Source organism: Daldinia caldariorum (assembly GCF_022478825.1).
Source record: "Daldinia caldariorum strain CBS 122874 unplaced genomic scaffold F4812scaffold_12, whole genome shotgun sequence".
NCBI lineage: Eukaryota > Fungi > Ascomycota > Sordariomycetes > Xylariales > Hypoxylaceae > Daldinia > Daldinia caldariorum.
In genome coordinates, this window is record NW_025953048.1 from 760006 (window position 1) to 773721 (window position 13716).

A 13716-nucleotide genomic window follows, 5' to 3' on the forward strand; every position below is an offset into this window, starting at 1 on the left:
CGAGACGCAACGGAAGGGCCTTTGATGGCAGATGCGAGAAAGCGGTGCGGGCGAGGCTCTCGATGTTGAGATGCTGCTGAATGGGGGAGAGAGGGAGAAAGAAAGTTGTTGTTAAGAAAGGCTGGAAAGACGGTCCAGAAAAATAGAAAACGACATGCATGAGCTGATGGAATGCGCGACTACACTAAACACGCTAATCTAGAATAGTACTAGCGGGATAATGAAGGGGCTGTGCATGTAATCATTGGCTGGCTGACTGGCCAGGCTTGATTTCCAAGGTTTTGTACTGGGCGGCTAAACACCGGTAAGGCTGCCCCGGATTTTTACCATTTCCGCATTTTTCCAAACTGCCGTAATCTGTGTAATACCAGATATGCACCTTGTCATCATCATTCTACATCTACCTAGGTAGTACCTAACTCTGATACTTCAATTTGAAGCTACCGGGGTACGTAATTAACCCATACTGATTTCTACACTAAATCCACATTCCACATACTATCTTATTAGTATCTTGAATCATACATGAAAAAAATTCAGGAGGGTATCTAAGACATGGGGAAACCCAAGGGATCTGGCAGCGTGCCAAACCGGCCAGTCTATTCTCGAATCTCATACTTATACCAAGCTGCAACATATCTAGCCAGCCAGTCTAAAGGTACCACGAACGATAAAGATATCACACAAGATAAACAAGCACTGGGCTCAAGCCGGTCTGAGCATGGTCTCTCACGCCGCTTCATTACCGATCTCAGATCTACCTCCTTAAAGAGTCAAATACGTCTATCTCCGTCCATGAAGCACACCATTTGCAAATTTTGCGATAGTCTACTTATCGAAGGAGAAACCAGCAGCTCATCGCTTGAGAATAGGAGTAAAGGTGGCAAGAAGCCGTGGGCAGAAACTCTTGTCGTTAGCTGCCACGCCTGCGGAGGAGTCAAGCGGTTCCCCCTTCAAGCACCTCGCCAGAAACGGCAAACCTGTCGTGCGGCAAACTCGAGAAAGGAAAAGGAGAAGGAGAAGGACCAAGACTTAGAAGCCATAGAAGAATCACGAGTAGTGGTTTAATACTGCGGGTTCTCTCTCTAGGGCAGAACTGTATGCAGTCATCAGTTCAGTCCACGTTGAAACACAGGTTCTTCTACCTACCTACCTAGGTAATTCATTGGTTTTTACATCACTATCATAGTTGCCATGACGGAGCCTAAGCCATTCGACCAGTCATACACCATCAAATAAATTAGTGGTCAAGTAAGGCACCGTGGAATGTCTCAAGTTTTAACTTGAGGGTTTGTTGTCGGAGTGGAAAGGGATCCAGGACTTGATCTGATTGGCTTAAAAACAAGGCATTTTATCTTGGGGTGACCTCCCGTGCATATATATATCCGTCCAAGGCATGTAAAGCCCTATGCAAGTTAACCTTGCCCCGCATGAAACCCCCTGTTCTAGAGGGGAAGAACAAGTGAGTAGTACATCATCAACTGATAGACACTATTTAGAAGTACCTAGTCGGTGTTGTTACGGGATAGGGCTATCAAGTGCTTACAAGTATATGACCCCTTTTTGGCTTCTTTGCAGGAACGGAATCTTGAGTACCTCTTATACAGCGCATTGGTATAGATGCTACGACAAACGTATAACTAGGTACTTAGGCAAGCTAGGTATTTTTGAGTTACGAAGCACCATCTAGTGGATAACAAGCGACAACGCGATCAAGTTAAATTCACTATATGTGTAGTATATAGCGAGCGTTATACCTCTCGTCCTAATCTACCTCCGACTCTAGCTGCTGTAGCGGGTAGGCACAATCGGCGCAAAACTCCGTCGTCCCAGTGGTGCGCTTGTCCATCTTCTAGGAATCTAGCAGTGCTGCTTCGACTCGAGGCCCGCTAAGGCATCTCTAGAATACCAAGGAACGTCGGCCGTCTCGTGCCACGGAAAGCGGTGTAAAGCGGATTTAAACCGTCGTAGGTTGCAACGCTGACTCCTCACGTCGAGGGGTTTAGCCTATCAGCCCACTGTGGGGCCATTCCTGCTGGCCTTCTCACCGGGATCCGGGGTGAGCAAGCTAATCACTATTGCCAGCGAGAACGTGCCTATCATTCCGAGAACAGTCATGGCGGAAAAATCCACGGTGTTGACTCCGGGATAAGAGGTGACAGAGTCGAACAGGAGAATCATGGTAAACTGTGTGGAATAAAACTGTAGGTATCTATAATCTGTGTTAGGGTCAGTTAAAGTTGATAGGTAGTAGATACTTACTTGTTTAAGGCTACTATCCCTCCTAGGTGTAAATAGTATGAACGATTGCTGTCGCGGGTACTAGATTCACTGCTCAACTTAGCTACCTGTGTTCAGAAAAAAAAAAGTAAGGAATGAGGTAATGTCTAATGAGCACGGTGGCCTTGAAGGCCTTTATATGCTTAGGAGGTAGGTACCTGGTATCTCCTTACAGACGGGTTGTAATCCCACCCACGCCGCGCCTGCATCTCTTAGCCCGTCTTTCTCCACACCTTGCGGTAGAGTGTAACTGTGGGATGAGTTTATTGTCCATATAAATAGAAAAAGATGTTTTTTTTTAACAAATAATTATCACTCTGCTCAGGAGAGAGTAAAGGAACCACGTGACTCGGCATGAGCCACGTCGCTCATGAGTGGCACACTCACAGTAACCCTCGGACTGCTAGGTGCCTTTTACATGTTGCTCTACCTACATTAGCACGAGGGGTGGTATTTTGACGACATAATGTCGGCGGTGCGCATGCCAAGAATTAGTCCCTTAGCAGATTGGCTGTCTTTTGAAATATCATCACCCTACTGTCTAGGCCTGAGAGAGCAACTACACGTACATGATTATACCTTCTTGTAAGCGTCTTCTTTTGAAAAGACTGGCATTTCAGGAGAGAGTAGTCTTTGAACCGTTGTTACCGACAGTAGTTACGGTCACCAGGCCGTAGGATGTCACATACAACACGATGTTAGGTAAGGTTATTGTTATAACATAAGAGGTATGCTAGAAAAAAAGAATGGAATGCCTTGTATCAAATATAAGGCTTCGAATATTATTATATATATTTACAGCGCAGTTATATGTAAAAGTTAATCGAAACGACTATGTTGAATTACGAGATTACGGCCACTAGCTACTGGCTACTGGCTACGCGTTTTACCTTTACACTACGAGGTTTACGAATTAAATCAAAGTTTTCCGTATTGGATTATATTAGGTATGCTTATATCAGGCCCCTCTAGGTAAGCTGTATATACCTTGGGTTGATATTATATTAATCTTTGATATTGTGTTGAATTCCTGATATCGTGGTGGATAGACTGACTATTAAGTCAAAATAGAAAGTACCTCTGGGATAATATCAGATACCTATTATGTATTAGTAGTAGGTGAACGGGAAATAAAGATAAGACAATGGTCGGCAGCACGCGATTCTTGCCTCTTGGCCTCTATGGCTTATGCTACGAACCTTATGTTTCCCGAATAAGTAGGCGACATCCTGAGGCGTGCAGATTAGGCAGTACAAGCTATAGAATACCTCCTTCGTTGGTCACTATTCAAAGTCGCTTACAGAAGAGAAACGGCTCAGGAGAGACATGGCTCAGAATCGAAATGATAGCATGGCTGGTAAATGAGATCATCACTTATTATATTGACAGGTATTTCTATGATATTTTCTTCAGCGTGTCCTAAACTTTTATTTCCCACCCCTCGAACTAGTCAAAGTATCATAACTGCCAATTCCCTCCCGCTTCATTCGTGCCTTAGTTACCCCTAATACCATGTCTGTATACCGTCCTACTGCTAACTTCCCGCTGGAAGGGATCCGGGCTTCCCACTTTATATCCACTAATAACAAGGACGGGAAGGGTATGTTCATGGTGAATAACAAACACAGCCATCACGAAACGTTGCTTGGTGGGGGTGTGGTCGTCAATAATATTTGCACCATCCCATACGAAAATCCAAGTGACGTGAACAACAGCCACAAGAATATAGACGGTGCTACACGAGATAAGGTAATAAGCAACCCAATGAAAGGGCATTCAATGCTATATTTTCGAATAAAATCTGCTAACCACCTCTTCTCCCACCATAGCAGCTTCCCTTACCCATTCCGAACGGTATTGTCGTCCGCTTGGTATACTTCGCGCCGGGCCTGGAGACACCGCTACACCAAGACACCTCCGTTGACTATTGTACCGTCATTAGCGGAAAGTTCCTGATCACACTTGACAGTGGCGAGAATAGGGTCATGCTGCCTGGGGATGCATGTAAGCGTCTGTTTTCTACCTCTTATATAAAGCAGGTTTGCTAAGTAACATCACTGGAATTAGATGTAAATAGGGGCTGTATGCACAAATAGACATATTTAGATAAAACTTAACTTGGCTGCCTTACTACTACCATTCTGGGCGCAGTTTAAGATGAATAGGAGCGTGTAGGTCGTCTTTTGAGAAGTTAGGCGATTCATTACAGCGAGATAAAAAAAAGTACTATCTCAGGCATAGTGTAGGGCTTAACAGAATATGGTTCCCGTCGAAGTATATCGAGAAGCCTTTTGCTCCCTCTAGATATCGATACTCGGCATGTGAGCTCAGTGCGGGTGCAAGTAGCTTGAAAAAGTCACTCTATATGTCTGCTATATTTATCCTATATACTACTAAGTGTGCCTCCTATGTTATCACCGCTTAGATCCTATCAAAACATTGTGTGTATGGAGAATGTATTTGTCATAGATTTGGCTAACACCCCGCAAGTAAGCTTTTCGTGCGTTTAGGTGTTTGTAGGGATGCCCTCAGGGTAGCGATCGCCAGCTCGCTTGAACTTCGACAAAGTAACATCGATCTCGGCCATCTCTTCATCCGTAATGTCTATGAGCTTGCTGTTCTCTTCCACGCGCGCCGCAGTGGTAGCGCCGGGAATCGGGATAATAGTCGGCATCCCGGGACGCCTCGATAGCGCCCTGGTCCAGTTGATAGCGAGCTGGGCCGGCGTGCAGCCCTTCTTCTTGGCCATCGCCTCGACCTGGCGGACCAGCTCCATGTTGATCTCGAAGTTTCCCGGCAAAAACCAGGGGAACATCCGCAGGTGCGAATCCTCTGGAATATCTTCAATCTTCTTGATCTGTCCCGTTAACATGCCCTTGCCTACTGGCGAGTATGCGACGAGCGGGATACCGTACTGGGCGCAAGCTGCTGCTACGCCGTTCTCTAGCACCTCGGTCGAGAACCTGTTCTACGGTTAGCAGAAAAGATAACTAACTGATGCAGCCGCACCTGGTAGAGCTCGTAACTTACAATGAGAGTTCCACTTCTACAGCGTGGACTTTTACGTGCTTGACAGCTTCGTGAATCGTCTCTGCTCGCACTTCAGAGAGGGAGACGCCTCCGATTTTACCTGTCTGGATGAACTCCTTGTTCACAACATCGAATGTGACTTCCAGTGGTACGTTCTGGTCCCGACGGGCGAACTCAAACAGGTCCATCTTCTTGCGACCTTTGAGCTGGGCCGTACTGTCGTTGATACTACGACGCGTATTCTCGGGCGAACCGTCCGTCTGGTTGGTTGCAGTATTGAAGCCACCCTTGATGGAGAGGACAACCTTGTCGGCATCCTCGGGATACTTTTCGAAGTATCTTTCAAGGAGCACTAAACTATTGTAGTCGGGCGGACCGTAGAATTCACCGCCGTTCCAAAAGTTACCTAACACAGCTAGTATCAGCTTTGACGATGAACAATGAAAGTTTCCTGGCAGATAGAGCTCCTTAAGCTACCGGTTGATTTGCATACATCCATTCTTGAGCGCCGCACGCATCGTCTCAAAGGCTTGCTCTTGGGAGCATGGCTTGGCTCGCCAGGTTAGTCCCATGAGGCCAAAGCCGATAGGGCCTACTTCTTTGCCGGCGATCTGGGGCATTTTTATCGTTGACCTATATGTTGGGTGTACGTTTAGGTTTATTGGGCTTGGAGCTGAAAGTTTAAGGGGGGGAAACAGAAAAGGCTTGGTATTCTTCAAGATGGTCGATGTCTCTCTGGTTTAATCGAAATAGCCAGTTAGTTGTGCCCTACCACGATGTTTTATATTCTTCATCATCTAGCTTGCTTAATGCTATACGTCACGAACATAGCTGCCTTAGATGGTCCGGCTTTTATGCGTCCTGATACTTTAATTCCGGAACAAGGAGAATCCTAGAATATCAAATGGTTGAAGCTCCCTAAGGAGTGTTAGGTCAAAAGATATTCCCCACTTCCATAGCTTTTTAAGCGCGTACCTCATTCCGAAAACCACCTCATTTTGAAAACCGCCTCATTTCAAAAAGCCGAAAGCCACCTCTCTAACCACTCACATCATAGTACGAATACAGCAATTATTACAACCGGGGTCCGCGGATGGTTTCTTAAACCCGCAATATCCGTTCGCGGAAACCCATCGATAATGAGAATAATGATGACAAATAACAATACTAAACCTTATCAGCTTTAAAGAGATGGTTACTATATCCATTTCTACCTTGCTGGGGATACGCTACGACTCTAATTTAACCATGATTTTCAATACTATGTGTTCTCGCCGGTAGCATTAATACCGAAGCCCGCTCGGCAGTTTTCTGTCTCTTAACTCTGTTATCACGGCTTGGCCTCATGGAACCTGCAGGTATTAGATATTATAAGATAAACTTGAATAAGATGTCTTTCTTTAACTATATTCAATGGGAAGGTTGAACGGTTTCTGTTTGTATTGTACTAAATAAGAATAGGTCTAGTTACCTACCTCATATAGCGTTGCTACCTAAGTTAGTTCAGCTTGGCGATACACTTAACCATAAAAGGTTGAATACAGCCAGCAACATATTAACCGCTTGACCCGTTTTTGGGACATATCTAGGTTACTTGGTCAGGCCAGTTATCAATTTAGAAAATAAGAACGGATGATGAAAGGCAGATACAGATACCTTGTTGCAGAGTTGCAGAGTTACACCTTGACTGTCTTGAAGGGGAAAAAAAACCTACAAAAAGGAAACAAAAAAACGTACAACACCGGGGATTCGCTGGTCGTCACCGACCCAACTACTAATCCGGCGGTATGCAGCTTATCTATGGGAGAGCGGACGGGATCCCGAGTTTTCTGCATCCTGTGGTCGTACGTGCTAATCCAGAGTGCTGTTTGAGCTTATATAGGACATCCCTCAATACTTGCCGTTCTGTCAGTTTATGCCAAGGATCAATCTCTAGGTAAAAGCATTATTTCAACGTCATCTAATCCTTAACATCACAGAATAAGTGCTTTCCTGTGAAATCTAAATGATCCCAAACCGAAGGGCCGGTATATAACGTACCCCCTTTTCATACCGTCTCAGGGGCACATCTTATAGCAAGACCATCCCCGTTTTCTACCTGAAGCAAAAGACTATTAAACGCTTCATGATAAGACTCTTAGTTCGTATGGGAACCAAGCGTGTATTGGACCCCGCGCATATGTGCTTTCGTAGGATCAATAACAGAGGGGGGCTTGCCTTGAGGAGGCATAAAAACGCACGCAACTCGACGGCTTTCCGGTGGGGAAGACAGCGAACACGAGGTTTCATTACGCATCCCTTAGGTTTGTTGTGCTCGGTGAGGATTGGATACTTGTGTAGGTATATCATCCTCATAGAGTAGTTTCATGTTGCCTTGCGGTGTTCGGATAGTATACCCAAAGGGCAACGAGTTATCCTATAAACATTGTAAAGGTTAGCATCAACATCACCTAAAAACACAACTACCTAGTCGTGCCAAGTAGGTAAGCATTAGAAAGGCTAGGTCGAAGTACATATATTTCATTGACCATACCTTCGCTAGAAGGGGTGAATATATGCGACCATCATATAGAAACAATGTCATGTTGTCGTACTACCCAAGGTGCTGCCCTGCTATAGGTACATAGGTAGGAACTTAGCAGGTAGATGCCTCATGCATCCGAGGAATTACAGCAATTATATAAATGCACCCTTGACCCCGGAGTCCGTCCGTATGGATCTTCCTTTCACCCTAAGGCATGCTATTTACCAACCTGTCTACTAAACTCGTAGTAACCTAGGTAAAATGCCAGAATATTTCGTAGCCTCAGTAGAGGCAGAAAACAAGCGCCTAGAACAGGCGTCTTCTGTGGTTAGGGCTTATATGGACGGCAATTTATTTCTCGCCCCTATCGACATGACACGTAGGAACTTGAAAGTACTCGATAGCGCTACAAATAACGGTAATCTACCTCGCTGTGCCGTTGCTTAATACCTAGTAGGAGTAACTAAATTGCAGAACAGGTTTCTGGTTGTCGCAATTCCAAGCTTATCTCAAAGACCCAGACTCAGCTACACTGGTGGGGACCGACCTCCAGGATCGCTTTCCGAATCCACCACGACCAGGAATCCACTTGCAAATCCAAGACATCAACAAGCCGTGGCCGGAGTCGTGGAAGTCAACATTTGACTACGTGCACCAAGCCCTGGTGTTATTCCAGGCAGGCCCCAGGCAGCGCAAGGCTGTTCACTCTCTCGCAGAGCTCGTCAAGCCCGGAGGCTGGATCGAGCTCATGGAACCTCAGTATGACACAACTAATGAGGATAACGGGCCGGCCTTTCAGCACTTCCTCGACATGGTGGGTGAGCTATGGGCTATGAGAGGCACAACAAGCGATTTTGCCGCCGACTTAGAGGGTACGATCAAAGATGCTGGGTTTGTGGACGTCAAAAGCGTGCTGCTACCTATCGGCATAGGTCCCAAGCATAAAATTCCAGAACTAGCCGATATAAGCGTGGAAAGCACCGTAGGCGGCGGTAAGAATATCTCTATTGCTGGAAGACGTAAGTTCACTTGTTTGTACCTCTGTTCTGATGAAGTTGACAAACCCCTTTAGTCATCCCAGGTGGTCTTACATCTATTTCTGCGGAAGACTTCGAGACCTGGCCCGCGCGATTTGAAGAAGAGTTGAGAACGAAAGGAGCTTACATGCCTTTAAGGGTAGTGTACGGAAGAAAACCTGAGTATTAATTTGATTCGGGAAATATCAGCGTATTAACCAAGTATGCGGTGTATTTCTTGAAAGTGTAGCCCCTTTTCTGGCAGACACAGTATGTGGCCGCACATGTAGCTAAAGAGGGAAAAAAACTAATACTTGAAGGTAAAGGATTATTTCGGTTAACTCTAAGCGCCCCTGTTTCCCTTTCTTTTGATAGGTAGCTTTACCTCGTAAAAGCATTCAGCAATATATATCTCGTTTCTTGCCATGCGGTCCCGACAGCTAAAAAACAACTTAAACCATCCGAATACATGATTAGGTACCTCATTATGCCACCCTAGGCACAGACCATCCCCCCTCGGATATACCATTATCCACCATATATACTATGAACACCCTGGCGTCTAGCAATAATAGCATTTCATAATCTCAGCGCACCTTATAGGTTATTTACCTACGTATCACGAGAAAGCATAGAAACAACCTCTTTATTTCTCCATGAAGCTCTAGCCAAAGTATAGGTGTCTACGGCTATACATTCTGATGTTGTTCTTCGTAGTGCACGTCTTACGTGGATTCTGATAAAGCATCCGTTCATTTTATAGCCTTCCTGATTTCATGCTGCTGCCACACAGCCCGAACTTCTATATTGCAAACAACTCGCTCTATCGCCTAACCTCAGGATGAGAAGCAATCACATATGACAGTCTAGCACATATCGTTGATATCAAGCCATACAATGTCGTTCACACTATCTGAAGTTCAAGTCGCAGATGCTGAGAGTCTGATCCGAAGATGCGATTTCCCTGCCATCCAGGACGATCCGCTCCATCGTATCATGTTTCCCCGCTCGCGCCCGGACAACTGGGAAAGCGAAATACGATGGATGGCGAATAACTTGAAGAACACGTTGGAAAGGGGGCGGTCCAACTTTCGTAAGGTCTGTGCTGAAGATGGAACCCCTGTTGGATTTGCTGGCTGGGCCTTGGAACAGAGCGACACTCCTCAAGGTGTTAAGGCCCAGAGCAACGAAAAGAAAGATGGCAGTACCATTCCGGACCCAGATACTCTAGATATGAATGCCTGGCTAGAAACCTCGAAGATGCTGAGAGAAGAGAAAAGACGAATATTACATGGCCGTAAGAATATTTGGCGTGAGTTACACCTATTTTAATCCTCTTTTCCCTTCCTATTTCTAACTTTTTATCCCTAGGGCTTATGATTATATCGGTAGATCCAGCCTACCAGCGCCAAGGTGTAGGATCTATGCTCATGCAGTGGGGATGTGAAGAGGCAGACCGAAACGAAAGAGATGCATTTGTGCTAGCTTCGCCGGCCGCAGTCCGCTTATACACAAAGTTCGGTTTCGAGGTTGTCGGCAAAGTAGAAACAACAGAAGGTACATTTCGCAGCATGTTTAGAAAGGTGCAGAAGCAGGCATGAAATTTTGAGTCGTAACTACCTAGCTACCTAAGTACCTGGGTAGGTACCTACCATAACCCAACTGTGAAGATACAAAGACATACGTGAGCCTGTAGGGAATGACAATCTGTTGTGAACGAGCCCCGAACTGATCAAGAACTACGAGCAGCCGTGATCCGGTTGATGTTTGCCACCAATAGTTCTGCACACCGACAGGCAGTGGCATCTCTGAGTCTCATCGGGACTAAAGACCCACAGAGCCTCGATGAGGGAAGCGTCGGGTACAGATCCGACCGGCATCATGATATTTACGTTTCCCTCCGTGACCTCCATAGGCAATTCCGAGTCGTAATCATCCAGCCACCGCACGCCGAACACATCGTCCAAGTCGTACTGACGGAGCAGGTTCGACACTTCCAACACAAACTCTTCGTGATCCTCCTCTACAAGTGGAGCCGTAGCCGAGAACGAGAATTCGTACGGGGTTGCCTTCCCCTCGAAGAATCTGAAAGTCCGCGGCACGATGGCACCTTCGTACCGGGGTATAACGAGGGCGTTCTGGTTCTTCACAACCCAGGGCGAGGCAGAGTGGTGGTATTCGACGAGACGTTCTATTGGTTCCATGGAAAAGTGCTTGTGCAACAAGCTGATGCCATACTTATGGCAAAGGCCCCTATCGAGAAATAGCTGCCGGATAGGGCCTACGAGAGGTTGCACCGCGTTCTTCTTCTCGAACAGCTCTCCAGCTAGCTGAAGCGACGGCAGAGATTCATACGCCTCCGGAACGTAATGCATCCTAACTGGTCAGAATGCAAGTCTGATATTGTTGTCAGTGGACTGGAACTTACGTGATGAGCGACGAAAGTATACAATGTTTCTAGCGTAGCGTGATGCTATATCTTCTTGATGTGATGAGGGTCTGTGGTAGAGACTTGGAAGGGTTTCGAGTTCAACTAACGATTCTCTTTGGATCTTCAAGTCTTTCACTTTCTCAGTCTATCTGGGAGCTGGAAGACTTATTTATGCTTACTGAGGTTATAGTCAAGCACATATGCCCAGCCAGCGTACTTGAGGGGCTCGATCCCCGGTTTCGTAGGTTCTTGACCACTTGGGCGTCTCGAATACTATCCTGCATCAGCGCCGTACACACTGTCCAAATCTCAGCTACCGTCAAGGTCACATTTCATGCCGGTGAAGTAGTTCATATACCGAAAAGAAATAACACATGACCTTATAGTGGTATCCTGTCCATTCTTACCGTCGACAACCTGGTGGTTATTGGTTTCTCAAACAAGCTGAAAGAGGGGTAAGAGTAAAAGTATTACGAAAGAGTATTTGACGACGAAGAGATAGGATGTCAAAATATGGTATGGGGTAATCAATACATGAATGTAATATTTGAATGTCTCCTCGTTGCATATACGAGTAAGCCTGTTTTACACAAAGTCAACTCCATCGAGATCTCTGCGTGCGCCACTCAAGCAAATTATTACCCTATTTACAACGGGCGGGGGTTGGAGAAAGGAGCTGAAAGCTATATGCGTCAGAAACCTATATGAGACATCAAGAACAGAGGACACCTTCAGTACCGGAGAAGGTAGGTTGGAGTTCCCCGCAGAACAGCGAAATTACTTTCTATGCTGTTTGGTTCCTCCCTAATGACAACATTCATCAAGCTCATAGGCTTATCAACAATCCTGATCTTTTCTAATTCTAATAGCAATGCGATGTATGCGAAATATCCAAAGGTAGTATGCGTAGGATTCATTGAAGCCATGCCTACCTAATGTTATGTCATTACCAATATCTAATCTCTTGAGCTTGGGTTGTCTTAATGACGGCTTTCTATAGAAGTCATTATTCGATGCAACCCTTCGGCTTCTTGGTTGCTGATGTACCATATTGTAGCCCATAACACCAAGAGACCGTGATAACACCGCCAATCCTTTAACTAACAGATGTGCTATGATAACATATCCATCAGAGCCTCTGGCCAGTCTAACCATTTATGCCACCTTTGGTCCAGGTGTAATCGAATACTCCGAACTAGCAGCTGGCCAGCGTCTTTAATAATCCATACGTCTCGGCACAAGTGTAGCGGTATGGCGTAATACGCGAGGACGAGCAGAGCCTCCGGTTTGCTCTCCGATATGAGCCGAAATAAATCGGCTTCGATTATGACCGGCCAGGACACCAAGGACAAGAATGATGTCCCCAGAGGGGTACCGTTTTTCTTTGCGTCGTCAGCTCTGCTGAGGAACCATTGGATCCTGTCGAGGGCGTCCTTGCACACCGTCTTCTCTGCGATGTCCAACGACGGCGAGTTGTGGATACAGGCTTCCAGCTCCGTCGTATGAGACCCCGGGCCCGCCTCGAATATCCTGGTGGGCTCTCGCAGCACGAAGCCCATCTTCGACTCGAGCATCAGATACCACGCTTCCGAAGTGACGGCACGGACTCCCCGTTGGATCTGCAAGTAGTGGATGAACCGATCCAGGAAAACGTGTGGATCCGCCGACTCTGTTGTATCGCAGAGTGTGTGCAGAGTCATGAGCCAAGTGAAAACCAGCACTTCCAGGCAGTTTTCGTTAGTGACATCGGTCATCTCGCGGTTGAACATGCTCAGCGCTTGAGTTTGCAGGCCAACTGCGTGATGTTTGTAGAACCGTGCTTTCTCAGGTCTGATGTGGGCTAGATGGAGTGCGGCGAAAGCTAACATCTCGTTCATTAGAAAAGGGGAGGACAGGGCAGCATCCACAATCATCGCTGGGGATACTGCCTTGTCGGAGTCTTCGAACGAAGGGGGCAGGTCGAAGTTGCTGTTAATGCAGTGGTGAAAGAGTTCTATGTGCGTCATGTTGACGTCCTGGATAATTGCTGGTTCATAATTCGAACTAATTGGAGAAGACGCTACAGAAGCTGTCGTCGATGCATTTGACGAATATCGGAGGCAGCTCGGGCTTGCGGACTTTGCCTGACGTCTGTACCCGGGCGGAAGGACCGGTCGCGAAGATAAAAACGAGCATTGTCTCGAGCTAATTGTGCAGTTCCCGCAAGCCGGGTGAGTCTCATCGCACTGGAAACTTGAAGTTCAGAACCAACAATTAAATCAGGGCTAAGTAAATGATTACCTTGATATGTCGGCGTTTACACTCGAGACATCCTGCCCGAGATTTTTGATGAGACCGACGAGGCATATTTTACTTCATGTATGCAATAGTAGTTTCGTTATAATTTATTAGGCTTTGAAATCATACTTGTAAGCTGTTTTATAAGATGATGATTG

General features: G+C 46.2%; 7 protein-coding genes across 7 annotated transcripts; 3 read left to right on the forward strand and 4 right to left on the reverse strand.

The window, feature by feature from the left end:
* The first annotated feature begins 349 nt into the window (after positions 1-349).
* Positions 350-1265, forward strand: F4812DRAFT_80996 (Rpr2-domain-containing protein). The gene is made up of 2 exons (XM_047939458.1): positions 350-1135; positions 1190-1265. The coding sequence occupies exon 1, from the start codon at positions 556-558 to the stop codon at positions 1066-1068; it is 513 nt and encodes a 170-aa protein (XP_047788811.1). The 5' UTR covers positions 350-555; the 3' UTR covers positions 1069-1135; positions 1190-1265.
* A 500-nt stretch (positions 1266-1765) lies between these two features.
* Positions 1766-2181, reverse strand: F4812DRAFT_460768 (uncharacterized protein; the record flags this gene model as incomplete). Its single annotated transcript, XM_047937747.1, has 2 exons — positions 1766-1852; positions 2020-2181. The coding sequence occupies 2 exons, from the start codon at positions 2179-2181 to the stop codon at positions 1766-1768; spliced, it is 249 nt and encodes an 82-aa protein (XP_047788812.1).
* Positions 2182-4627: 2446 nt separating this feature from the next.
* Positions 4628-6297, reverse strand: F4812DRAFT_434313 (putative aldo/keto reductase). The gene is made up of 3 exons (XM_047934703.1): positions 5804-6297; positions 5311-5716; positions 4628-5243 (listed from the first exon to the last, which is right to left on the reverse strand). Exons 1-3 carry the CDS (start codon positions 5928-5930, stop codon positions 4787-4789), a joined length of 990 nt encoding a protein of 329 aa, XP_047788813.1. The 5' UTR covers positions 5931-6297; the 3' UTR covers positions 4628-4786.
* A 1756-nt stretch (positions 6298-8053) lies between these two features.
* F4812DRAFT_434316 (uncharacterized protein) lies at positions 8054-9274 on the forward strand. Its single transcript, XM_047934704.1, has 3 exons — positions 8054-8251; positions 8313-8844; positions 9003-9274. The coding sequence occupies exons 1-3, from the start codon at positions 8096-8098 to the stop codon at positions 9038-9040; spliced, it is 726 nt and encodes a 241-aa protein (XP_047788814.1). The 5' UTR covers positions 8054-8095; the 3' UTR covers positions 9041-9274.
* Positions 9275-9451: 177 nt separating this feature from the next.
* F4812DRAFT_81035 (acyl-CoA N-acyltransferase) lies at positions 9452-10520 on the forward strand. The gene is made up of 2 exons (XM_047939459.1): positions 9452-10162; positions 10222-10520. The coding sequence occupies exons 1-2, from the start codon at positions 9748-9750 to the stop codon at positions 10449-10451; spliced, it is 645 nt and encodes a 214-aa protein (XP_047788815.1). The 5' UTR covers positions 9452-9747; the 3' UTR covers positions 10452-10520.
* Positions 10521-11813, reverse strand: F4812DRAFT_81050 (uncharacterized protein). Its single transcript, XM_047939460.1, has 3 exons — positions 11389-11813; positions 11279-11329; positions 10521-11226 (listed from the first exon to the last, which is right to left on the reverse strand). The coding sequence occupies exon 3, from the start codon at positions 11223-11225 to the stop codon at positions 10590-10592; it is 636 nt and encodes a 211-aa protein (XP_047788816.1). The 5' UTR covers position 11226; positions 11279-11329; positions 11389-11813; the 3' UTR covers positions 10521-10589.
* A 580-nt stretch (positions 11814-12393) lies between these two features.
* F4812DRAFT_460773 (uncharacterized protein) lies at positions 12394-13627 on the reverse strand (the record flags this gene model as incomplete). Its single annotated transcript, XM_047937748.1, has 2 exons — positions 12394-13506; positions 13562-13627. The coding sequence occupies 2 exons, from the start codon at positions 13625-13627 to the stop codon at positions 12394-12396; spliced, it is 1179 nt and encodes a 392-aa protein (XP_047788817.1).
* Between the last annotated feature and the right edge of the window lie 89 nt (positions 13628-13716).